The 25,411-nt window shown below is 49.0% G+C and overlaps 1 protein-coding gene across 3 annotated transcripts in view; it reads right to left on the bottom strand.

Annotated features, from left to right (window-relative positions):
• The window catches only part of ADGRD1 (adhesion G protein-coupled receptor D1), a 442,408-nt gene that overhangs the window by 10,720 nt on the left and 406,277 nt on the right, over positions 1–25,411 (bottom strand). For all 3 annotated transcript variants that reach the window (XM_060250081.1, XM_060250080.1, XM_060250079.1), the window contains 2 exons: positions 17,701–17,827; positions 8,842–8,883 (listed from right to left, as the gene is read on the bottom strand). In XM_060250081.1, coding sequence (XP_060106064.1) covers positions 8,842–8,883; positions 17,701–17,827 — 169 coding nt within the window. The remainder of the gene's footprint in view (positions 1–8,841; positions 8,884–17,700; positions 17,828–25,411) is intronic.

Genomic DNA, 25,411 nt, shown 5'->3' on the forward strand with positions numbered 1-25,411 from the left:
GGTGCGGGGAATCCAGGCCCGGCACTAGGAGTTCTGGTGCTCTAGGCCGAGCCCTGATCCCCCTCTCCCTCCAGGTGTCTTCTTGTGTGCACTTCTCACGAGCGCTCAGCCCAGCCCTCTCCAGCTTCAAAGGGAGCCAGCAAGAGCCCACGGTCTATTACCAGCTCCCTTTGAAGCCAGAGGGCTGGGCTGAGCGCTCACGGGAAGTGACGTCATCGAGTCATGCACGCTTCACGCAAGTGCTCTGGTCGGCGGGGAGGGTCAGTGGGGATGGGGAGCGCCTCTGGTCAGGTCGGCGGTGCTCGGGTCAGGTCAGCAGGGATGGGGAGGGGCACCTGGCCGGCCCCCTGCCCCTGTGGCAAAGTGGTGCCTGAGGTGGCCGCCTACTTCGCCGACTCCCACACGCCAACCCTGGGGGAATCAAACCCGGTTCTCCCCGATGAGAGTCCGCACACTTAACCACTACACTAAACTGGCTCTCCAAACAGTAGTGCCCTACCGTCCACTCTCCAAAGCTTCCATTTTCTTCAAGGGAACTGATTTTGGTAGTCTGGAGATCTAATCCTGGGAGCTCTCCAGGCCCCACCTAGAGGTTTGGTGTGGTGCTATAGTTTGTAAATCAATAATGCTTCCTTAATGGAAGCTGCTGTCACCAGGGAACAATGTTTAGGAGGCTTTTCTGCGGTGATTGCTCAAACTATTATTTATAACCTCTGCTCGTTTCTGTCTCTCTCTCTCTCTCTCTTTCGTCTCCCCTTTTTTCCTTTGGCAAACAAACTACAAACTCTAATGGGAAAAGATGAAAAGGTGTACACTCCCGGCACGGCTCCGTTCCCGAGGCAATCAAAACGGCTCCCATCATTTACAGCACATTTCCCCATCGAGCCTTTCTGTTATTGCTTGTAAAAGTCAGCAAGAAATGGGATTTCAGCTCGAAGCCGTCTGAGTTTCAGAACTCGCTCATTCCGTTTTGGATTGCTTAGCTATCTATGCTAGAACGGGGAACTCTTCTTTTCTTGGTCGGGTTGGATACGCTGCACACTTGTAATGAGCAATTAATTAGACACCGGGAGCAAACAGATAAAACTAAGCCCTGGAAATGTGAGATGCATGAGAAAATCACTCCAATGTCATCTTCAAAATATGTGAAACGGTATTAAAGATTATTATGTGAAGTTTGCTCTGACTTGGAAGGCCCAGGCTAATCTGATCTTGGAAGCTCGTGAAACCAGAGAGCTCACGGGTATGAGTAAGGTAACTTAGAGTAACTTAGAACACTCCGTGAGAGCTTTAACTAATGCATACATCGAAAGCAAAGTTTTAAACCACAGTGTTTTTCACATATTTGGAATTATGTTTACAGTCCATTTTACAATATGCAATGGTTTCTCTTCGTTTGTAGGACTTCCCGAAGTCCAACGCAGGTGTGCTTGCAGCTCCCAAACTGGCGTGGCTGGAACTGGGCTGCTGTTTCTGTCCACTTTGAAGAAAGGGTCCGGCCCTTTCAAGAGAAGCCAAGGACAAATAGAAATGTGGAGCCAGGCTTGATCCTTGGAGACAGAAAGAGCAGAGCCAAACTGAAACGGAATCCCTAGGTGAGCTGCCTGAAGAAGGATTCACTCCGAAAGCGGATGGAAGCAGCAGTCCAGTTGTAGCCGCCCCAAGTTTGGGAGCTTCAATCACACCTCCACTGGACTCTCGGAAGTCCTACAAACGAAGAGAAAACATTGCATATTGGAAAATGGACTGTAAAATAATTCCAAATCAATATGTGAAAAATACTGTGGTTTAAAACTTTTATTTTCAATATATGCATTAGTTACAGCTCTCACGGATTGTTCTAAGTTATACACCTTGATTTTGGAAGCTCAGGAGGGTCAGGCTATGTGGAACGCCCTCCCCAAAAACATCAGGGCCCTGCGGGACTTGCCGCAATTCCGCAGGGCCTGTAAGACAGAATTGTTTAAACGGGCGTTTAACAAGTAACGGGGAGGCGGCCGCTATTCCACCATCCCTCAGCATTGGCACCTGAACCATCCCAGTGCAAACCCAGAGTGCCAAATAACATCTTATAATATCATTAATTGCGGCGCTCAATTAAGAATTAAAACCTGCCATCTGGATACTGGCGAGTGAACCTGGAACTGTACTACATATTTCAAATTGTATGAACTGTCGAAACGTTTTAATGATTTTTATTGTACTTTGATTTGAACACTCTGTTATTTTAACTGTTGTTAGCCGCCCTGAGCCCGTTGGGAGAGGGCGGGATATAAATGTAATTAAATTAAATTTAAAAATACCCACTTGGGTGGGAAATCTCTCCAGAGGTCCAGGGTCACTACGCAGAGGCTGGCAATGGCAAACCATCTCTGGTTGTTGCCTGTCTTGAAAACAATATGGGGTTGCTAGAAGTCAGCTGTGACTTGATGCTCCAAGGTCACCCAGAAAACTTCCACAGCAGAGTGGGGATTCAAACCTGGGTCTCCTAGACCCCAGTTCGATATGGTAACCTAGGGCGTCTCCAGTGTGGTGTCCGTGGGCTCCATGATACCTGCCAACACCTTTTTTGGTACCCATCAAGTGTTTTGAGGAAGTGGGTGGTGTCAGGTAGAGGTTTTGCCCAGAAAGGCTTTTGTCTGAATATTGGAGATTTGATTGGCTGTGCAGATTTCTTTAAAATGTTGCTCTGGCAGTGCTGGAAGAGAAGGACTAGATGCTGTCTCTTAGTCTCGGGCTCCAGAGGGGTTTACAAGAGAATCAGACAGACAGACAGACAGGCAAAATCCATGAGCATCCTTCCTGTGTATTCTTCTGCCCCTGTCCCTTTGATGTGTAGACTGATCCTCGAAGAAGAAGAAGAAGAAGAATATATTGGATTTATATCCCGCCCTCCACTCCGAAGAGTCTCAGATCGGCTCACAATCTCCTTTACCTTCCTCCCCCACAACAGACACCCTGTGAGGTGGGTGGGGCTGGAGAGGGCTCTCACAGCAGCTGCCCTTTCAAGGACAACCTCTGCCAGAGCTATGGCTGACCCAAGGCCATTCCAGCAGGTGCAAGTGGAGGAGTGGGGAATCAAACCCGGTTCTCCCAGGTAAGAGTCCGCACACTTAACCACTACACCAAACTGGCTCTCAGGGAATTGCTTCCTTCCTTCCATTCTCACTTCTCTCTCTCTCTTACACACATTCAAGGAAGGAGCACGTTTGCTCTCCATTTTTGTCATCACCATGGATGCAGGACATGCATCTCTGCATCTACATCCATCACAGTTTAGTTAGGTTTTATTCCTATGTCTCCTCTATCTAAAATGGAGTCCAATGGCACAGAGTGGTAAAGCTGCAGTACTGCAGTCCAAGCTCTCTGCTCATGACCTGAGTTCAATCCCGGCAGAAGCTGGGTTCAGTTAGCCAGTTCGAGGTTGACTCATAAGAACATAAGAGAAGCCATGTTGGATCAGGCCAATGACTCATCCAGTCCAACACTCTGTGTCACGCAGTGGCCAAAAAAATTATATATATATATATACACACACACACAGACACACACACACACACATACATACACATATATATATATACACACTGTGGCTAATAGCCACTGATGGACCACTGCTCCATATTTTTATCTAACCCCCTCTTGAAGCTGTCTATGCTTGTAGTCGCCGCTACCTCCCGTGGCAGTGAATTCCACATGTTAATCACCCTTTGGGTGAAGAAGTACTTCCTTTTATCCGTTCTAACCTGACTGCTCAGCAATTTCATTGAATGCCCACGAGTTCTTGTATTGCGAGAGAGGGAGAAAAGGACTTCTTTCTCTACTTTCTCCATCCCATGCATTATCTTGTAAACCTCTATCATGTCACCCCGCAGACTCAGCCTTCCATCCTTCCGAGGTCGGTAAAGTGAGTACCCAGCTTGCTGGGGGGGGGGGGGGAAGTGTAGATGACTGGGAAAGGCAATGGCAAACCACCCCGGTAAAAAGTCTGATGCGACGTCACCCCAGAGTCGGAAACGACTGGTGCTTGCACAGGGGACTACCTTTACCTTTTTTTACTACCTCCTGAGCAGCCATTCTGTGGGAATCATTCTGTTGCTGCGCCCACCATGCCATGTCAGAATTCCAAATGTGCCCACAGGCTCAAGAAGGCCTACACTTCACTGGATGTTAATGTTTTTGGTCTATACATTTTTACTGCTAGCTACAGTTGCAGTCTCCTGGAGGTGGCTGGAGATCTCCTGGGATGACAACTGATTTCCAGGCAACAGAGATCAACTCACCGGAGGTGTGGGGGGGGGGGGAATAGCCACTTTGGAAGGTGGACTCTGTGGGATTATTCTCATTTTTTTTAAATCAAAAATAAACTTTATTTAATCAAAATGCATCACGACAAATGAATGAAGATTAACAAAAGGTGATTAGTACGATATGCAAATAAGCAAAGTAAAAGGAGCGTCTCAGGATAGAGCGAATAAACAAACTTGCAAATATGATAACTTTGAGCGATAATAAAAATAGTGTTAACATAGACCAAGATGCAGCAGCCTATAATGTTCCAGTGGTCAAAATGAGATAACGTAGGGCATAAAATAAGCCAGAAATAAATAACCATGTGCTCAATAGCGGGGATACCTGAGACAAAAGAACCTTTCTAAACACCATCCTCTTTAGACTCCATCCCCAGAATCTCCAGGTATTTTCCAACCCAGATATGGCAAGGAAAAGGAAAGGAAAGGTCCCCTGTGCAAGCACCAGCCGTTTCCAACTTCGGGGTGAAGTAGCTTTCACGACATTTTCACGGCAGACTTTTTACAGGGTGATTTGCCACTGCCTTCCCCAGTCATCTACACTTTCCCCTCAGCAAGCTGGGTCCTCAATTTACCAACCTCGGAAGATGGAAGGCTGAGTCAGTCTGAGAAGGCTACCTGAAACCAGCTTCTGCTGGGATCGAACTCAAGTCATGAGCAGAGTTTAGGACTGCAGTACTGCAGCTTTAACACTCTGTGCCATGGGGCTCCTCAGATATGGCAAGCCCCACTGCTAACACTGCTCATGTATGTATTTTTATGCATTTTTAGCACAAGTTTTATAGGATTTATACATGCATTTATACATGCCTGGATCTTACCCATTTATTTCCACTTGTGAAAAGGGGAGGAGGGGACACTGCACCAGCCAAAAGGCTATGGGAGAAATCATGGGATCCCCTTGGACAAAAACCATACAGGAGGCGAAGGCTGCAGCCAAGAGGGGAATTATGGGAGACAGGAAAAGCTGGTACTATCCAACCCTATGTACATAGTTTATTTGTATAACATATGCACGCCATATGCTGATTTACTGACACAAATAACACGAGGATGTGTATGTTTTGTGGGGAAATATTAGCATGAGAAAACAGAAAATGGTACAGAAATACTCACGCATTCCATTTACACAAGAGAGAAGCAAATATGGCTATTCAACCTGAATGGGCAAGCTTGCGGAAGCCGGTAGCATCTCCAGTTAGAACCTTTACATTTTCGCATAAATACAAGGCAGCTATTTAATTTTCCCCCAAGGCAGCTTTAATTGAGGTTATCTTTCAGCATACAGAGAACTTGTGCATCCGGAGGAAAAGGGCTATATGGCCTGTTTAATTTGAAACACTGCGAGTTTGGAAATTCCTGGCGATTTGGGGTGATGTCAGGGGAGAGCAGGATTTTAGGAAGGGTGAGGGACTTTGTAGGATATAATAGCATAAAGTCCACCCTACAAATCAGCCATTCCCTCCAGCAGAACTGACGTTTGTAGTCTGGTGATCAGTTGTAATTCCTGGAGATCGCCAGGCTGTATCTGGAGATTGGCAACCCTAGCCCCCCAATGGGATCAGAACCCTAAAATCTTATACCCCTAGTTCCCGATAAGCCTGGAAAAGAAGAGAATTCTTGCTTTAGAAGGGCATTTGCCTCTCTTTTGTGCAGGGCTTTTTCCTGGATTCTACATCAGTGGCTTTTTCCTGGATTCTACATCAGCATTTTTGGAGAGGGGCTGTGTGTTCCCTGCTTCCGCCCTGCCCATGTTCCCTCTAAGCTGAGTTAGTGTGAGCTGGCTTCCAGTTTCTTAGCCTCCAGCTCACACATTTTTGTCTTAGTTTAGGAAAAATGGTCCCAGGGCAAGCTGATTTATGCAGCAGCTCACAACTTTAATGCCAGTAGCTCACTAAGTAGAAGTTTTGCTCAGAAGACCCCAGCGGAAGCATTGCAAACTCAAGAGCCGGGACAAAGGCTAATAAGGAATCGGTTTTACATTTCAATCTATAGACTGGCCTCTTATTTATTTTTATTTTTTTTATTTATTTGAGATTTATATCTCGCCCTTCCCACCAGGTGGCTCAGGGCGGCTTACAACATATAAAAACTGACATAAAAATATAAAATTATGCATAAAAATTAGACATTCCATAATTTATATAATTAAAATCTAAACATTCACATAGTTATGTACTTAAAACATTCAAGACATACAGCGGTCTTGCAACTACACTCAGTTTCAAGTTTCAATGTTTCAGTGTTTCAGTGCTGGTTAGTTGTAAGCCAGCCGGAAGAGGACTGTCTTACAGGCCCTGCGGAATTGAACAAGGTCCCGCAGGGCCCTTACCTCTTCCGGCAGCTGGTTCCACCAGGAAGGGGCCATTACTGAGAAGGCCCTATCCCTTGCAGTTTTCAAACGGGCTTCCTTTGGCCCGGGGACAATCAGGAAATTTTGAGTTCCCGATCTCAGTACTCTCCGGGGAACGTGTGGGAAGAGACGGTCCTTCAAGTAGGCAGGTCTTAGGCCATATAGGGCTTTAAAGGTGATGACCAGCACCTTGTACCAAACCCGGTAAAGTATTGGCAGCCAGTGCAGAGCCCGGAGTCCCGGCTGAATGTGCTCCCGTCTTGGGAGCCCCAATAACAACCAGGCAGCGGCGTTCTGCACCAACTGCAATTTCCGGGTTCGGCACAGGGGCAGCCCCATGTAGAGGGCATTGCAGTAGTCCAGCCTCGAGGTGACCGTTGCATGGATCACTGTTGCTAGGTCGTCACGCTCCAGGAAGGGGGCCAACTGCCTTGCCCGCCTATGATGGAAGAATGCAGACTTGGCAGTGGTTGCTATCTGGGCCTCCATCGTTAATGAAGGTTCCAGTAGTACCCCCAAGCTCTTGACCCTCTGCGTCGCGATTAGCGGCGCACCGTCAAAAACCGGTAGGGGGATTTCCCTTCCCGGACCCCGGCGGCCCAAGCAAAGGACCTCTGTCTTCGCCGGATTTAGCCTTGCATGACATCCGGCAAATGCGAGAAATTGCCAATAACTGGATTATTGCGAGCCAGAAGTCAGATTCGGTGAAACATGTGGAAAATGTTTTTGTATTTCTTAGTGATGATGAAAAGCACCATCAAGTCACAGCTGACGTGGGGTGACCCTGTAAAGTTTCCAAGGCAAGAAATGGCCAATGGTGGGTTGCCATTGCCTGGCCTCTGAGTGGTGGCTCTGGTGTACTAACCAGCGCTGATCCTGCTAAGCTTCCAAGATCTGATGAGATCAGGGCCATTTCTTGCAGACATTATATGAGAAAAAGAAGATGATGATATTGCATTTATACCCACCCTTCACTCTGAATCTCAGAGTCTTGGAGCGACTTACAATCTCCTTCACCTTCCTCTTCCACAGCAGACACCCTGGCTGTTTCTGCACTTGACAGAAGATCCTGTCTCGGTGCACATTTAAAATGTTCATCTGCATTGCATATCACCGTCACTTCTGTCTTGCTTTGCATTATCTTAAGTCATCTACACTCATGTTCTTGAACTGGCACCGAAAATGGTTTCACCCCGGATTTGCTCCTCACTTTACAAGAGTACTTTTGGACAGGAGTTTTCCGCAGGCGGATTCAGTGCTCATAAAATCAGAATCAACCCTGAGTGTAGAAACAGCCGCTGGCTGATCCCAGCCCCTTGCTTGTGACCTTTTTGTCGAGAACGCTTGTTGCCATAGGCACTTCTGTTTGGGGGACAGACAAATGCTGTAGTGGGAACTGCTGTGATGTGGAATTGCTGCCTGTGAGGCGGGCGGGGCTGAGAGAGCTCTCCCAGAAGCTGCCCTTTCAAGGACAACTCCTGTGAGAGCTATGGCTAACCCAAGGCCATTCCAGCAGCTGCAAGTGGAGGAGTGGGGAATCAAACCTGGTTCTCTCAGAGAAGAGTCGGCACACTTCACCACCACACCAAACTGGCTGTGGCAATTCATTCTCCTCAGCTGAACCACAGAACTGTTTCACCTGGTACTGTTCATTTGGATGAGAAGAAATCCTGCAAACTCTGGGGCCAACAATTTCCCCAGCCGTTCTCTCTGACCTCCTTGCTGAGCAGTGAACCTTGAACCTTCGGTACGCAAAGCGAATATTCCGCCACTGAGCTATGGCTCTGTTCCCTCTATCAAAGCTCTGTAGATGTGACCCGAATCCTAACAGTGGCCAAGCCGCAGCCATTCATTTCACACCCGGAGTGCTTGACTTCAGTCCTCTTTCCTGGTTTTCCTGAAGATGCCATAAATTGCCATGACGGCAGCTAAATATACTATATGTAAACCGTGAACATTGCTAAGCAACTCTGAGTGAAAAATAAAAGGCCTGCTCTCCAGAGCAACATCATTAAACGGCGCCGTTCTCCAAATGCTGCAGCTGATTTACAACCAAATTTTAAATCATCGTATTACTCTGCTAAATAAATAAATACAGACACACACACACATATATATAGCAGCATTACAGCACTCTAGATTTTTACTGCACAAAGGCCTCTTTACGTGAAAACATACCTCTGAGTTCAGAAGACAGTGAAATAGGAAGATGAAGAATCCCTAGAAGAGTAAAATTAAAATATATATATATTATCAATGCTGATCTGAGCTATAGCAGTAACTAGGCAGATTTACAATTAAGTAGAAATTGGCCCTAGTAGCCCTGGTGGGGCACAGTGGGGCGACGCCCCTCTCACTCACCAGGAAGGGGGCAGCACATCCATTCCATTCCTCATAAGTAGGGCTCACTTTGTAGCAGGAACTCCTTTGCATATTAGGCCACCTCGAAGTAGCCAATCCTCCAAGAGCTTACAGGGCTCTTCTTACAGGGCCTACTGTAAGCTCCAGGAGGATTGGCTACATCAGGGGTTTGTGGCCTAATATGCAAAAGAGTTCCTGCTACAAAAAAAAAAAAAGCCCAGCTCATAAGGCACAGGGAAACCACAGATTCTAGTTGCCCCAAGAATCATTTTGAAAGCTTGCTTCTTCAAAGGAGCCACACGGTTCTTTCTATCCTGCCAATTTAGGGCCAAGCTGTGTGATAAGCTCAGGGGCATGCATGCCAGGTTAGGGGCATGTGCCCAGACTTGCAGTCAGATCTATATCGGAGGAAAAGGAAAGGTCCCCTGTGCAAGCACCAGTCGTTTCCGACTCTGTGGTGACATTGCTTTCACAACATTTTCACGGCAGACTTTTTACGGGGTGGTTTGCCATTGCCTTCCCCAGTCATCTACACTTTCCCCCCAGCAAGCTGGGTATTCGTTTTAATGACCTCGGAAGGATGGAAGGCTGAGTCAACCTCGAGCTGGCTACCTGAAAACCCAGCTTCAACCAGGGATCTGCTTAGGACTGCAGCTTTAACACTCTATGCCTCAGGGCATCGGAGGAACTCACCTTAAAAAGAACTCATTGAACTCATTGGCTCGGTACTAAAAGGGAAGGCTGTGAGTGGGGAGAAGAGGCTTTCAGATACCCTCCTGCTGCACTTTTGTCAGTGGAAAAGGGAGATGTGATGGGGTTGCCCCGTTTTTCTGGCCCCATGTCCTCTAGGAAGGACACATGAAGCCAAAGAAAAGGGACAAAAACCCTCCTGCCTCCCTTTCCATTGGCAAAAGCAGGGTGGGAGGGAAACTGGAAAAATCCTTCTCCCCTAGGATTGCCCACGTTTACATAGATCTCCCATTATTACAATTGATTGCCAGATGACAGAGATTGGTCCCCCTGAAGAAAATGGCTGCTTTGAAGGGTGGAGTCTAGGGCGCTGTACCATGCCGAGGCTCCTCCCCTCTCCAAACCTGCCATCTTCAGGCTCCACCCCCCAAATCTCCAGGTAATTCCCAACCCAGAGTTGGCCACCCTGATCTCGCCCCTCATGGCATTCTCACTCAGCACCGAGCAAATAAGAGCTTTTAAAGGTGAACTTCTCTGAGACTGTGAATCCAGTTCTGCTCCCCGAGGTATATTTGACTGCAAGTCTGATCACACATCTGTGACCTGGCGCATGTTGAATGCAGGGCTTTTTTTTGGTAGCAGGAACTTATTTGCCTATTAGGCCACACACCCCTGATGTAGCCAGTCCTCCTGGAGCTTACAGGAGTAGGCCCTGTAAGAAGAACCCTGTAAGAGAGCTCTAGGAGGATTGACTACATCAGGGGTGTGTGGCCTAATGTGCAAAGGAGTCCCTGCTACGAAAAAAGCCCTGACACTCACCATCAAGCAGGGCTTCTTCTTCTTTTCTTTTTTTTAGCAGGAGCTCCTTTGCATCTTAGGCCACACAACCCCTGACGTAGCCAATCCTCCAAGAGTTTACAGGGCTCTTAGTACAGAGTCTACTGTAAGCTCCAGGAGGATTGGCTATATCAGGGGCATGTGGCTTAATATGCAAAGGAGCTCCTGCTACAAAAAAAAGCCCTGGTTGAATGAATAATGTAATGACACCTTTAGCTTGGCCATCATCATTCTGGGCTGGACTTGTGTTCAGTTTCCAGAGCTGGAAATCCATCCACAAAGGATCCCCCTTGCATCCGCAAAAACAGGTTGCTTACCTGTAACTGATGATCTTTGAGTGGTCATCTGTGCAGTCACACACATGGGTCTTGCCGCAGGCAACGGATCCGTACCTCGGAGCTCCAATAGCTCGCCTATAGCGTCTTTTGGCGCGCTTTCCTCCCGCCCTGGGGAGCACGCAGCGACTGCGCATGCCTGGAGTGGGGGGAGAGCGCCCATTCCACTCAGTTTCTTCCAGCCGCCGTTGGCACTGACACTATACCAAGTTAAGCAACGATTACAAGAGGCCAGCAGCGGGGAAGGCTGGGTGGGCGTGTGTGACTGCACAGATGACCACTCGAAGATCATCAGTTACAGGTAAGCAACCTGTTTATCTTCTTCGTGGTCTCTGTGCAGTCCCACACATGGGTGACTAGCCAGCTAAATGTCCTGGAGGAGGGTGCTGGTAAAAGAAAAAAGTTAGTCACATAACCCAATCACATCATATTATGGAACATAGAGATGGAAGCGGATGCACTCACCCCTGACTTCAGTGGAAGATGGATCTGAGGACCACTTGACCGAAGGAGGCGTCACGTCTCGCACGAACGTCTAAGGCATAATGGGAGACGAACGTGGATGGTGAGGACCACGATGCAGCCGCACAAATGTTCTCTAGGGAGACGGCTTGCAGGAAAGCCGAAGACGTCGAGACCGCTCTAGTAGAGTGGGCCTTAAGACCTTCGGGCAGAGGCTGTTTAGCCAGTTCGTAACACAACCTGATGGCACTAACTACCCATTTAGATAGTCTCTGGGTAGAGATTTTGTGTCCTTTGTGAGGGTTTCCGTAGGCCACAAACAGATTAGGGTCCTTACGGAAAGGTTGTGTACGATCAAGGTAGAAAGATAAAGCCCTTCTAACGTCCAGAGAATGCAGGGCTCGTTGTCCCTGGTCGGATGGGTTGGAGAAAAACGTTGGTAGAGAAGTTGAAGTCGATAAGTGGAACTGGGAGACAACCTTCGGAAGGAACGCAGGGTCCGGTCGCAGAACAACTTTGTCCTTGTGGAAAATAGTGTAGGGAGGATCGTGGCGGAAGGCGCATAAGTCACTTGCCCGTTTACCTGAGGTAAGGGCTACCAGCAATGCTGTCTTCCAGGAAAGAAGGTTAAGGTCTATGGTAGCCATAGGTTCAAAGGGAACTTTCATCAAGCAGGAAAGGACTAGCGATAAACTCCAAGTCGGGACGAAGGGCTTAACAGGTGGATTGAGGTGCAACATGCCCTTAAGAAAGGACTTAGACAAGGGATGGGAGAACACTGTTTTGCCATCAACTGGGTTATGGAACGCAGAAACTGCAGAAAGGTGAACCTTTACGGAGGAATAACAGAGTCCTGATTTCTGTAGAGAAAGTAGATAATCAAGGATCAGGTTAAGGGGTGCTGACTCTGGCTGCAGGTGATTAGACGTCGCGAAAGAGCAGAAGCGCTTCCATTTGCGTTGGTACAAAAGTCTAGTGGAAGGCTTCCTTGCGTTGAGGATGATGTTGGCTACCTCTGTGGAGAGGCAGGCGGATGTATTCTCCAGGCTGCCAAGGCCAGAACCCGAGGGTTGTGATGCAGAACCTGACCACTGGCCTGTGATAAAAGATCGCCCGCCGGAGGAAGGCGGCAGTAAGTGTGGCGGGACATTTGTAGAAGCCTCGTGAACCACGGTTGCCGAGGCCACCATGGAGCAATGAGGATGCAGTCCGTGCCATCTCGTGCTATCTTTACCAACACCCGTGTCAGAAGGGGGGTTGGTGGGAAGAAGTAGTGAAGAGGACCTGTCCAGCTGTGAAGGAAGGCGTCGTTGCCCCTCCTGGAATAAAATCGAGGACATTTGGCATTCTCCCTGGAAGCAAAGACATCCACCTTGGGCGTTCCGAAGCATCGGAAGATACGACGAAGGTAGGTCGGATTGATGGACCATTCGTGGTCGTCTATGCGAACCCTGCTGAGGGAGTCGGCCAGAACGTTCTCCACACCCGGGAGGTGAATGGCAGTCATGTAGATGTTGTGCTTGACACACCATTCCCAGAGCAGTACGGCTATACGGCACAGGCAGAGGGATCTGGTGCCTCCCTGCTTGTTTATGTAGTAAACTGTTGCCATATTGTCCGTGGAAATCTGAACGTGTCGGTCCCTTATCAGTGGGAGGAACGATTGGCCCTGTGCACAGCAATCAGTTCTAGGCAATTTATGTGCATGGCCCTCTCGGGGGGAGTCCAAAGCCCCCTGATGGTCTTGTCCTCTAAGTGGGCTCCCCATCCCCACTTGGAGGCGTCTGTTGTCACGACAGCCATTGGAGGAGTCGGTAGAAATGGCATGCCTGCGAGCAGATTGTCGGGTATAGTCCACCATGTGAGAGATAGAAGTGCTCTCTGTGGAACAGTGAGTAAAACGCTCTGCGGTTGCGCCTGAGGATGGTAGGTTCGTACAAACCAGAGCTGTAGTTGTCGCATCCGTAGCCTGGCAAAGTAAAGGACAGACGTTGTGGCGGCCATGAGGCCCAGCAGGCGTTGGATTGTGAATGCAGACTGACGAGGCTGTTGTTGAACTGACTTGGCTAAGGCAATGATAGTTAGTGCCCGATCCTCGGGGAGGAAGGCACGATGGAGAGAAGTGCGCAGAAGGGCCCCTATGAACTTGAGGTCCTGGGAAGGTGTGAGGTGAGATTTTGAAGCATTCACACGAAGGCCCAGGGATTTCAGAAGGGTGAGAGCTGTGTTGAGGTTGCTCTGCAGTTGATGTTGAGTCGGAGCTATGAAAAGCCAGTCGTCGATATATGGGAAGACTGGGATGTTCCGAATGCGAAGAGCAGCTGCCACCACTGCCATGCACTTGGTGAAAACGCGGGGTGCAGTGGAGAGGCCGAATGGCAGGGACACATATTGGAAGTGGTCCTGGCCCATGGCGAATCGCAGATACCTCCGATGTTGAGGTCGAATGGTCACATGGAAGTAAGCGTCCTGAAGATCTAGAGAAGCCATCCAGGAATTTCTGGGAATAAGGGGCAAGATGGACTGCAGGGAGATCATTCTGAACTTCCTGTATTCGATGTACCGGTTGAGGTTTCGCAGATCTAGAATGGGACGCTTGCCTCCATCCCTCTTGGGGACCAGAAAGTATCTCGAATAGAAGCCTGTCCCTCGATGTTGAGGAGGGACGGGTTCTATGGCATTTTTCTGGAGCAAGTCCAGGATTTCCTGATGGAGGAGTGTAGACGGGGGGGTAGCAATGAAGTAGTGGTGGCGAGGTGGAGAAATGAACTCAATTGCGTAACCTAGGCGCACAATGGTCAGCACCCAGGAGTCGGTTGTGATCGAGTTCCAAGTGGGAAGGAACAGAAGGAGATGTGTGCTGTAAGCCGGTGGGGTTTGGAGAGCAAGTGGGGTTTGGAAAGAGTCAAAGAGACTGCTTAGTCTGGAGGGAGGCCTTCTTGGTTTGTTGGGGCTTAGGTCTCTGCTGGAAATGAGGTTTTTGTTGTGGACCCTTTCGCCTCCAGTAGTCACTTTGTTTTGGTGACCGTTGTCGTTTCTGAAATGATGGTCTCCAAGTTTTCGATCGATTGAACTGCTGGGAGTTTGGTTGGGAAACTCCCAGGCGCTTTGCACGTTTGCGGCCATCGTCAACAGAGGTTAGCACTTCGTCCGTGGACGCATGGAAGAGGCCTAGGCCGTCGAAGGGGAGATCCTCTATCTTTTGCTTGATGTCGGGCTGCAAGTTAGTAGAACGCAGCCAGGCATGACGGCGCAAGGCGACGGAGGAAGCGAAGACCCTCGAAGAACAGGAAACAGCATGTCGTACGGTGTTTATCTGCTGTTTGGAGACTCTGGACAATTCTGACACCAAATTTGAGGCCGTCCTCTGAGAGGTTTCAGGGAGAGAGGGGATCAGGGGCGTAAATTGATTGGCTAGATTGAAGACATACGCAGAAAAATAAGCTAAGTAATTGTTGAGTTTAGAATTGGTAGAGGCCAGAGTAAATAACTTCCGTGCCAAGGTATCCAGTTTTCTCCCTTCGCGATCTGGTGGTGTAGGGTGCCGTGAGGGCTTGGCCTTAGTGGCAGAATGAACTATAATAGAGTTGGGCGCTGGGTGTGTCGCCAAGAATTTAGCATCCAGGGCATGTACCCTGTAGAGCGAATCAAATCATTTGGAAGTAGGTGGGACAGAGGCCGGCTTGTCCCACGCCTCTCGCAAACCCTCGAGATGTACAGGCAGCATCGGGAGAAGCGACCCTGGTGGGAAGTCAGCTTGTACTAAGTCATGAACAATGTCTGAAACTTTAGGAGAGTCAGACGGCAAGGCAATTTGGAGAGCGTCAGCCATCGTGGTGATGAGATTTAGATATGCTTTGGAAGCATCTGATGGCGAAAGGCGCAGCTGTGGTGCAGACTCCGAGGCAACAGAGGCAGGGTGGTCCTCCGAATCCGATGAAAGGGAGGATTCCCGATCGGAATGGGAGTCATCTGCATTGGAAGAGTGGCGCGGTGCGATCGATTCCGAGGCCGAAGCCCGAAGCTTAGGAACGTGAGTGTCCTGGGCTGGTCGAGGTGGAGAAATCCGGATGGGAACCGTCGGGGCTCTGGGGGGGATGGTACCGGGGTTGTTTAGGTCCCGAGGTCGATCTGGGACTGGAGAAGGTACCGAGTGCCGAAGGGGCAGGTGATCGGATTCTCGAAGCTCGGAGAAGTCTCGGAGTCGATCATCGTCACGAGGTCGAGGAGAGTCTCGGATTGGAGGAGGGTCTCGGAGCCGACCGTATGCCCGGGTTCGGTGAGAATCATGTGCTCGGGTTCGAGGAGAGTCGTCATAGCGGATCCGAGGGGTAATAACATCACGACCCAGGTCTTGATATCTGGAACGGTGAGTACCCTCGTAGGAAGGGGAACGGGATAGCTGATGGCGAGACCTAACCCTTGGTGAAGGTGATCGTGACTGAGAAGAGTAGTCGTAGCGCGGACGAGATGTATAGTCGCGGTGCGGACGCGCATACAGGTCATAACGGTCATAGTAGGCGGAGGAGCCGGAATCACGGTGTCTCTGCGGGGAACGAGAGCGAAACCGAGGAGGCATAGGCGTCGGGGAACGTGATCGAATCCGACGCGGTATGGGCTGGGTCTCTGGAGAACGCGAACGAAGTCGGTGAGTAGAGCTTTGGGTCGCTGAATCCCTATACAGGGGGGAAAGTGCGACGTCCTGGAAGGATCCGAGTCGAAGTGAAGACTTTGCGTAGTGTTGAGTAGGATCGGATGGGTCGGGTTCCAAAAAGTCAGACGGAACCACGCTGCGGACCGACGGTGAGCGAGACTGAATAGGAATCACTTCTACGGCCGTAGAAGAGTGAGGAGTGAGCTGCGGCATATCAGTAATTACATCTGACGGAGCCGAGAGCTCTGACGGAAGCAGGAGTTGAGCGGTCGAGGTTGCGGCATCCATAGTGTCAGGAGCCGAAGTCGAGGCCCGATGCGGGTGCGAGGTCGGGTGCGACTCGGTCGGGTGCGACTCGTAAGACTTCCTGGGAGTCGAATCAGTCGCTTTCGAGTGACGCGGTGCTTTCGGCGCCAAATCCTCGGAGCCGGAGTGGCACGATTTTTTAGAAGACTTATGGCCGGTCCCGGCGTGCTTCGAAATTTTCTTTTCGGACTTGTGCGTCTGCTTTTGAGAGAGAGGCACGTCCGAAGTGGCCGAATCTCCCGCTCTAGGTGGGGGAGGCGGCGAGGCAGACGCGGGCATCGCCCGCAAAGACAGTTCAAGTAGGAAGCTCCGGAGCCTTGCTGCCCGATTTTTACGAGCCTGCTTCCCGAAATTAGCACAATGTGCGCAGGAGTCGACCCGGTGGGCTTCTCCAAGGCAGAAGAGGCAATAGCTGTGGCCGTCAGTGGTGGGGATCTTAGCCCCACAGCGCCTGCACTTTTTGAACGTAACCTTCCCTTCCATGCACTCCGGACAAGGGAGGGGAGGGAGGGAAAGAAAAGGGGAAAGGAAGCGCAGAAACGGACCTTTTTTTAAAAAATATTTTTAGGGACGAAAAATAGCAAGGAAGTAAGGATATAAAAAGACGAGGTGAATACGATACCAGATGAAGAGAAGAATGAGAAGAAAAACGAGCTAAGGAGGAAACGCAGCGAGGTAGGTGATGTCCGGGCGGCGGTAGGGAAGAAACTGAGTGGAATGGGTGCTCTCCCCCCGCTCCAGGCATGCGCAGTCACTGCCTGCTCCCCAGAGCTCTGAGGTACGGATCCGTTGCCTGCGGCAAAACCCATGTGTGGGACTGCACAGAGACCACGAAGAAGATCACTCCAGTTCTGTAGCAGCCTTGACTACTGGACCCTCCTCCCCTGAAATGAAGGAATGGGGAAGCCAGATTTTCCTTAGGATGGTCACTGGCGAATCCCATGGGAAGACACAGACCTGCCACCCAAAGGCATCCCTGTATTAAATTCCCCTGGGAAGAAACTGACATGGGGATGCCTTTTTTGACAGCAGTCCCATGTCTTCCCCAGTGAGCAATCCGTCTGCTAAGAAAGAAACCTAAGCCCCTCCAGGCACGAACGCTTAGAAAGGATAAGCACCAACTGGGAGCTGCTACGCTCAAGCAAAGACTTCCGCTGTCTGATTTATCTCGCAGCGGCTTTCAGACACTGAACAGCGGAATCGCTGATGAGACCCAAGAGTTGCCATTGATCATACAGACTTATGAGCGATGCACAAAGGCCATGAAACTTTAGAGGGAAAAACATAAACAGGAATTGCTGGTAAAGACCTGTCTATTAAAAGCTCTAAATGTTCTACACAAAAAAAAATTTATATGGGCTCTTTGGCACTTTAGCAGCACTAGGAACTTACTTGCAAGGAGTTGAAGATTGCAAACATGTACTGGAACACCAACGCATGGTCGTTGACAGCCAGAACGCCGAAGATCCATGAGCTTCCCAGGATAGGCAGTAGTACGGCCACTGCTTTGGCTGTCAACCTGTAATACAGCAGGGAAGAATGGAGATTTTACTACAATGGACATGTACAAGTTTCAATACTCGTCCCAGAACTTTCACAGAACATTTTTCCTCAAGTGTCAGTTTTGGATTTTGTTACATGGATTCTCAACATATGGGCTTGGTACAAGCAAAACAGAATTAACCTGTAGTCTTACATCATCATGATCATCTATTGGATTTATATCCCACCCTATACTCTGAATCTCAGAGTGGTCACAATCTCCCTTTACCTTCCCCTCCTCCCCCACAACAGACACCCTGTGAGGTAGGTGGGGCTGAGAGAGCTCTCGCAGCAGCTGCCCTTTCAAGGACAACTCCTACGAGAGCTATGGCTGACCCCAGGCCATTCCAGCAGCTGCAAGTGGAGGAGTGGGGAATCAAACCCAGTTCTCCCAGGTAAGAGTCTGCGCACTTAACCACTACACCAAACAGAAGGTTTGGTTTCATACCTCGCCCTTCACTACCCAAAGGAGTCTTGGAGCAGTTTACAATCACTTTCCCTTCCTCCCCCCACAAGAGACACCCTGTGAGGCAGGTGGGGCTGAGAGAGCTCTGAGAGAAGAGTGACTGGCCCAAGGTCACCCAGCTGGCTGCATGTGGAAGAGTGGGAAACCAAACCTGGTTCTCCAGATTAGAGTCCACCGCTCTTAACCACTATATCAAAATAGCTCTCAGAGAGTCAGAGTGCTATGGTAGTCAGAGTATCAGGCTAGGATCTTGGACACTCAGATTTGGGGAGGGAGTGCGGCTCAGCAGCAGAGCACCTGCTTGGCATGCAGAAGGCCCCAGGTCCAATCCTTGGCATCTCCAGTGAAGGATCAGGTAGAAAGTGATGATGAAGGACCTCAGCCTGATACCCCTGGAGAGCTGCTGCCAGCCTGAGTAGGCAATGCTGACTTTGATGGACCCAGGATCTGATTCAGTAGAAGGCAACTTCATAAGTTCATCTGTCTGAAATTCCCACTCTGCTGTGGCTGCTCGCTGGGGAAGCTGTGGCCAGTCACACGCTCTCAACACAATACATTTCACAGGGAAGTCATGAGGATAAAATGGAGAAGGGAAGGAAGTTGTAAGCAGGGCTTTTTTTGGTAGAAAAAGCCCAGCAGGAACTCAGCTGCACGTTAGGCTACACCCCCTGACAACACCATTATCTAACACAGGGTTTTGGGGTTTTTTTTAGAAAAAGTCCAGCAGGAATTCATATGCATATTAGGCCACACCCCTGACACCAAGCTAGCTGGAACTGCGTCGCTGTGCACTCCTGCTCAAAATAAGCCCTGGTTGTAAGCTGCTTGGGTTCCCTCTGAGGAAAAAAAAACAGGGTACAGACGATGTGAATAAAGAAGAAATAAATAATGGGTGAACGATGGCTGAGATGAAAGTACCCTTGAAGGAGTATGAATCATCGCAGAGCAGGGCAAAATTCAAAGCACGTTAAACAGTTATTTAATGTACTAAAGGATTTTAATAAAACGAAGCATAATTAGCTTGATCCAGTTAACTCCATTTAAGTACCTTTGATTTTATAACAGGGAAGTTGAGCGTGTTTTCAGTTGTCTCTCATATCGATCCACTGACACTTTAAAGGGCTTAACTTCAGCTAGGATCATGCCCTGTCTTAACCCAACTGAAAACAAATCACTGCCAAGTATTGGCTGAACGGCATCCCAATGCCTAAGTGCTCCCCAGTTTGAATTTTGGAAACTAGTATAGGCTCAACTGTTCTAGAAGGCCAAAGGAGACCCTACACCAAACACACGCCTGCTGCTACAAACGGCACCCCCAGGTCTATGGTCGCCATCCATAAAATCCAGAAGAATTTAGCTGCCGCTGTGGTGTTCTCACATATACACCCCCCCCCCCCAATCATTCGCTGTTACGGCTGAATGTCATGATATCAGGCCATGGATAAGACCTACTAGACCAGGGGTGGCCAAACTTGCTTAACCTAAAAGCCACATGGAATAAACATCAAATGTTTGAGAAGAAGAGTTGGTCTCAAAGAAGAAGAGTTGGCCTCAAAGCACCTCACAATCTCCTTCCCTCCCTTTCCCCACAGCAAGCACCTTCTGACACAAGCAGAGCTGAGAGAGTTTGGAGAGAACTGTGCCTGACCCAAGGTTGCCCAGCAGACTTCCTGTGGAGGAGGAATGAAGCATCAACCACTACACCATGCTAGCTACCATTTTTCACGGCAGTCACGTGTATAATGCAATGCCCAGTTGGGATATGAGAAATTTAGTAGAATGTGTGTGTGTGTGCTATCAAGTCACAGCTGACGTACGTCACCCCTGTAGGGTTTTCAAGGCAAGAGACGTCCAGCCGTGGTCTCCCATCCGAATACTAGCAGAACGGACTCTGCTTAGCTTCTGAGATCAGGCTAGCCTGGGTTATCCCAGTCAGGGCCTTTTAGTAGAATAAAAAGGTGAAAGGTAGTCCCCTGTGCAAGCACCAGGTCATTGTTGACCATGGAGTGACATCACATAATGACATTTTCTTGGCAGACTTTTTATGGCGTGGTTTGCATTTGTCTTCCCCAGTCACCTACACTTGACCTCCAATACTACCTGCCAAATTTTCCCACAGAGCTCCTTAAGTAAAAGAGATGGAGGCTTACTCTTTATTTTTTTAAGAAGGAAGGAAGGAAGGAAGGAAGGAAGGAAGGAAGGAAGGAAGGAAGGAAGGAAGGAAGGAAGGAAGGAAGGAAGGAAGGAAGGAAGGAAGGAAGGAAGGAAGGAAGGAAGGAGAAAACTGCAGATTTATACCCTGCCCTTCTTTCTGAATCAGAGACACAGAGCGGCTTACAATCTCCTATATCTTCTCCCCCCACAACAGACACCCTGTGAGGTGGGTGGGGCTGAGAGAGCTCTCCCAGAAATTGTCCTTTCAAGGACAGCTCTGTGAGAGCTATGGCTGACCCAAGGCCATTCCAGTGGGTGCAAATGGAGGAGAGGGGAATCAAACCTGGTTCTCCCAGATAAGAGTCCATGCACTTAACCACTACACCAAACTGGCTCTCTCTAAAAGAAAGATGAATGTTCAGAGTAGGAGCCATGAATGTCCCTGAGGGGGCAGCCCTCTCTCTAGGGCTGCAGACTAGTGACACTCACCTCACAGGGTGTCTGTTGTGGGGGGAGAAGATATAGGAGACTGTAAGCCGCTCTGAGTCTCTGATTCAGAGAGAAGGGCGGGGTATAAATCTGCAGTTTTCTTCTTCTTCTCTCTCTCTCTTTCCTTTTTTTAAGAAATAAAGAGTAAGCCTCCATCTCTTTTACTTAAGGAGCTCTGTGGGAAAATTTGGCAGGTAGTATTGCGGGTCAAGTGTAGGTGACTGGGGAAGGCAAAGGCAAACCACCCCATAAAAAGTCTGCCAAGAAAACGTCATGATGTGATGTCACCCCACGGGTCAATAACGACCTGGTGCTTGCACAGGGGCTAGGGTTGCCAAGTCCAATTCAAGAAATATCTGGGGACTTTGGGGGTGGAGCCAGGAGACTTTGGGGGTGGAGCCAGGAGACTTTGGGGGTGGAGCCAGGAGACACTGGGGCGGAGCCAGGAGCAAGGGTGTGACAAGCATGATTGAACTCCAAGGGAGTTCTGGCCATCACATTTAAAGGGACAGCACACCTTTTAGAATGCCTTCCTTCCATAGAAAATAATAAAGGATAGGGGCACCTTCTTTTGCGGCTCATAGAATTGGACCCCCTGGTCCAATCTTTTTGAAACTTGGGAGGTATTTTGGGAAGAGGCACTAGATGCTATACTGAAAATTTGGCACCTCTACCTCAAAAAACAGCCCCCCCAGAGCCCCTGACACCCGCGGATCAATTCCCCATCAATCCCTATGGGAATCGTTCCTGGAGGTGCATAATGGCTATGGGGGTGGAGCTTCCCCCGCCGGCCAGCTGGCTGGGGGAGGGGGGAAGCCTGTAAAACCAGGGGATCCCCCGCTGGGACCTGGGGATTGGGAAGCCTAACAGGGGCCTATCTTCCACCTAATAATGGTGAAATAATTCACATCATTTCACCTAATAATGAGGTCAAACACATCTTTTATTTGCAAGCAAGTTTAACCCCAAACACTTTTTTTTAAGTTGGAAGGTGGCAATCACAGAACTCAGGTGAGATCTGAACTGGAACTTCCATTGGAACTTCCACTGGCCTAAAAGATCGTCTCCTCCAGCTTCCAGTTGTTCAGAAGGTCCTTCCACCCAGCAAGTCTTGCACAGTCTGAACTGTTGGTCTGAGGACCTGAGAATAAGGCACAGCTCTGAGATTTGATGCTTCCATGACTGGAAAAAGCAAAGCCTGAGCTCCAAGGATTTGCCTACGTAGTACAATTCAGTGGAGGGAAAGCAAGCAGAACTTTTTCATCTAATTGAAGAGCGGAGATCTGAGGCAACTTGTTCCCCGTGACACCCTTTGGCAAACAAATCATCACGTGCTCCGTTCAAAGGCGATGGCAGAATACTGCACAAGGTTCTTTTAGGCTGGATAGTGAAATCTGGGTCATTGAAGGAAGGTTGGGTAAAATTCTTTGTTGTAGATGAGAAATCCCATTGTCCTTGACGGGAACATTTCTCTCAATTTAATTTTGATTCTCCAAAGATGCCTTTCAGCTAGGAAGGGAAAGGATTCATTGAGCTCTGTAGATGGTACGACAGAAGCAAAAGAAGGATGTTAGGAACTAAAGCAGGTCTGCACAACTTTGTGAGTTTAATATAACTCACTTGCTATGTATAGTGGTTCACTGGTGGTTTCAGAAACCAGTTTGGTGTGGTCGGTAAGAGTGGTGGACTCCAATCTGGAGAAATGAGTTTGATTCCCCACTCTTCCACATGCATCAGCTGGAGTGACCTTGGGTCAGCCACAGTTCTCTCAGAGCAGTTCTCTCAAGAGCAGTTCTTTCAGTCCCAGGGCTTTTTCTGTAGCAGGAACTCCTTTGCATATTAGGCTATACCCCCTGATGTAGCCAATCCAAGAGCTTACAGGGCTCTTCTTACAGGGCCTATCATAAACTCTTGGCTACATCAGGGAGGTGTAGCCTAATATGCAAAGGTGTTCCTGCTACAAAAAAAAAAAGCCCTGCTCAGCCCCACCTATCTCACAGTGTATCTGTTGTGGGGAGAGGGTATAAATCCTTCTCTTCCTCTTCCTGTAGCCAATCCCCTTCTGCTGTTCCACCTGGGAGGCTATAAAAGGAAAGGGAAGTCTTTCCCGCCTCTTCTCCCTCAGTTCAGGCAGCCCGGGCAGGATCGAGTTGGGGCTGAGCACCGGCTTCCGACAGAAAAACCACTGGTGGGCACCTTGATGGGTACCATTGTCCTGCATCTCCAGTTCTTGGGTCTCAGTTGGTATCGTGAAAGGCCTTTCTTTGCTGGAAAGCCACTGACAGCTGGCGTAGATGATGATGAGCTAGATGACCAATCGTCTCACTTGGAATAGGGTAGATTCATACGTTCAAAACGCAATAACTATCAGCCACTCCAAAAATATCCGGGCGGGAGCGAGATTGAAAGGCTGGCCGAGAGCTTCATTTTGCGGTGTTGAGAAATATCTACCCAATGTTCCCTTCCTCGTGCTTAATGCTTCCCCTTTCCTCTTTTAGCTCTGTCAATATCAGATAGGGAGAGAGGACGCCTCCCCCAAGGGTCATTAGGAAGATGTTTCACCGCTCATGGGAAGCAAGCTGTATTGCTTGCAGGAACGATGGCCCATAACTTACAAATCAATTTTATCAGCTAGATGTGTGTAACTAATCCCTTTTAAGGAGGGTGACCTCCACCACTTCAGACATCCCATCTGCTGAGCTAGAGATGCTCGTTGGATCTATAAACCAAGGTTATATAAAGAGCAGGGAAGGGAAATCTTATGAAAGCTGACGCTCTTTTTCCAGGGTGGCGTATCAAAGCGAGTGACTTGACCCAAAGGTTTATTTTAGCCGTGTGTTTTCTCCATTTGGGATGCACAATTGCACAAATATTAGCCCAGCTCAGTTGTTTCCCCAAGAAGGTCATAAGGAAAAAAAAAAAGATTTACTTAGTTTCTCTTCATTTTTTGGGATCCCAAGTGGGGAATGTAGCCAGCCAACTTGAATAGACAGCTTCAAGAGGAGAATGGATTAACATATGGAGCAAGTTTAATATCCGTCCTCTCCCGGGTTCAGTCCCCAGCATCTCCACTTGAAAGGACAAGACACAAGGTGAAGTGAAAGATCTCTGCCTGAGACTCCAATGAGCTGCTGGCAGTCTGAGTAGACAAGATGGAGAGCCAGTTTGGTGTAGTGGTTAAGTGTACAGACTTTTATCGGAGAGACCAGGGTTTGATTCCCCAGTCCTCCACTTGCAGCTGCTGGAATGGCCTTGGGTCAGCCATAGCTCTCAGAGTTGACCTTGAAAGGGCAGTTTCTGGGAGAGCTGTCTCAGCCCCACCTACCTCACAGGGTGTTTGTTGGGGGGGCGAGGTAAAGGAGATTGTGACCGCTCTGAGACTCTGACATTCAGAGTGAAGGACATGATAGAAATCCAATATCATCATAATGCCCCTGTATAAATCGATGGTGAGGTCTCATTTGGAGTACTGTGTGCAGTTCTGGTCGCCGCACCTCAAAAAGGATATTATAGCATTGGAGAAAGTCCAGAGAAGGGCAACTAGAATGATTAAAGGGCTGGAGCACTTTCCCTATGAAGAAAGGTTGAAACGCTTGGGACTCTTTAGCTTGGAGAAACGTCGACTGTGGGGTGACATGATAGAGGTTTACAAGATAATGCATGGGATGGAGAAAGTAGAGAAAGAGGTACTTTTCTCCCTTTCTCACAATACAAGAACTCGTGGGCATTCGATGAAATTGCTGAGCAGGCAGGTTAAAACGGATAAAAGGAAGTACTTCTTCACCCAAAGGGTGATTAACATGTGGAATTCACTGCCACAGGAGATGGTGGCGGCCACAAGTATAGCCACCTTCAAGAGGGGTTTAGATAAAAATATGGAGCACAGGTCCATCAGTGGCTATTAGTCACAGTGTGTGTGTATATATAAAATTTTTTGCCACTGTGTGACACAGAGTGTTGGACTGAATGGGCCGTTGGCCTGATCCAACATGGCTTCTCTTATGTTCTTATGTTCATCATCTTCTTCTTCCCATGTGCGGGGGCTGCCTCAGAACTCACCCACAACTTGCCACAATTCTGGGCTTCCAGGGCAATGCAACTACGGGGAGAAAAGTGTCTTTTAGTTTTGCTAGCTTTACTATTAATAACTTTGCTATTATCAACCTTCTCATTGAGGTCCCCCCGGGAAGTTTCTCAAGGAACCTCTGGGTTTCCTGAACCTCGCTTTACAAAGCACGCTGGAAGCTGTTCATCCCCCCCCACCCCGCCCCCAGCCTGTATGTCTGCGGCTTGGCATTTTGTTCTTAGACCCGGCAATCCCACACGTTCTCTCTCGCAAGCCAATGACGCTTCCAAGCTGAATGAAGGTGATGGCGGATGGGCTGTATCTCTGAGCAGGCGGCAGAGAGACAATTCGACATTCCTCGCGGAACAACGCGGCTTGGCAGCGAA

The sequence above is a fragment of the Heteronotia binoei genome, chromosome 11 (assembly GCF_032191835.1).
Source record: "Heteronotia binoei isolate CCM8104 ecotype False Entrance Well chromosome 11, APGP_CSIRO_Hbin_v1, whole genome shotgun sequence".
Lineage (NCBI taxonomy): Eukaryota > Metazoa > Chordata > Lepidosauria > Squamata > Gekkonidae > Heteronotia > Heteronotia binoei.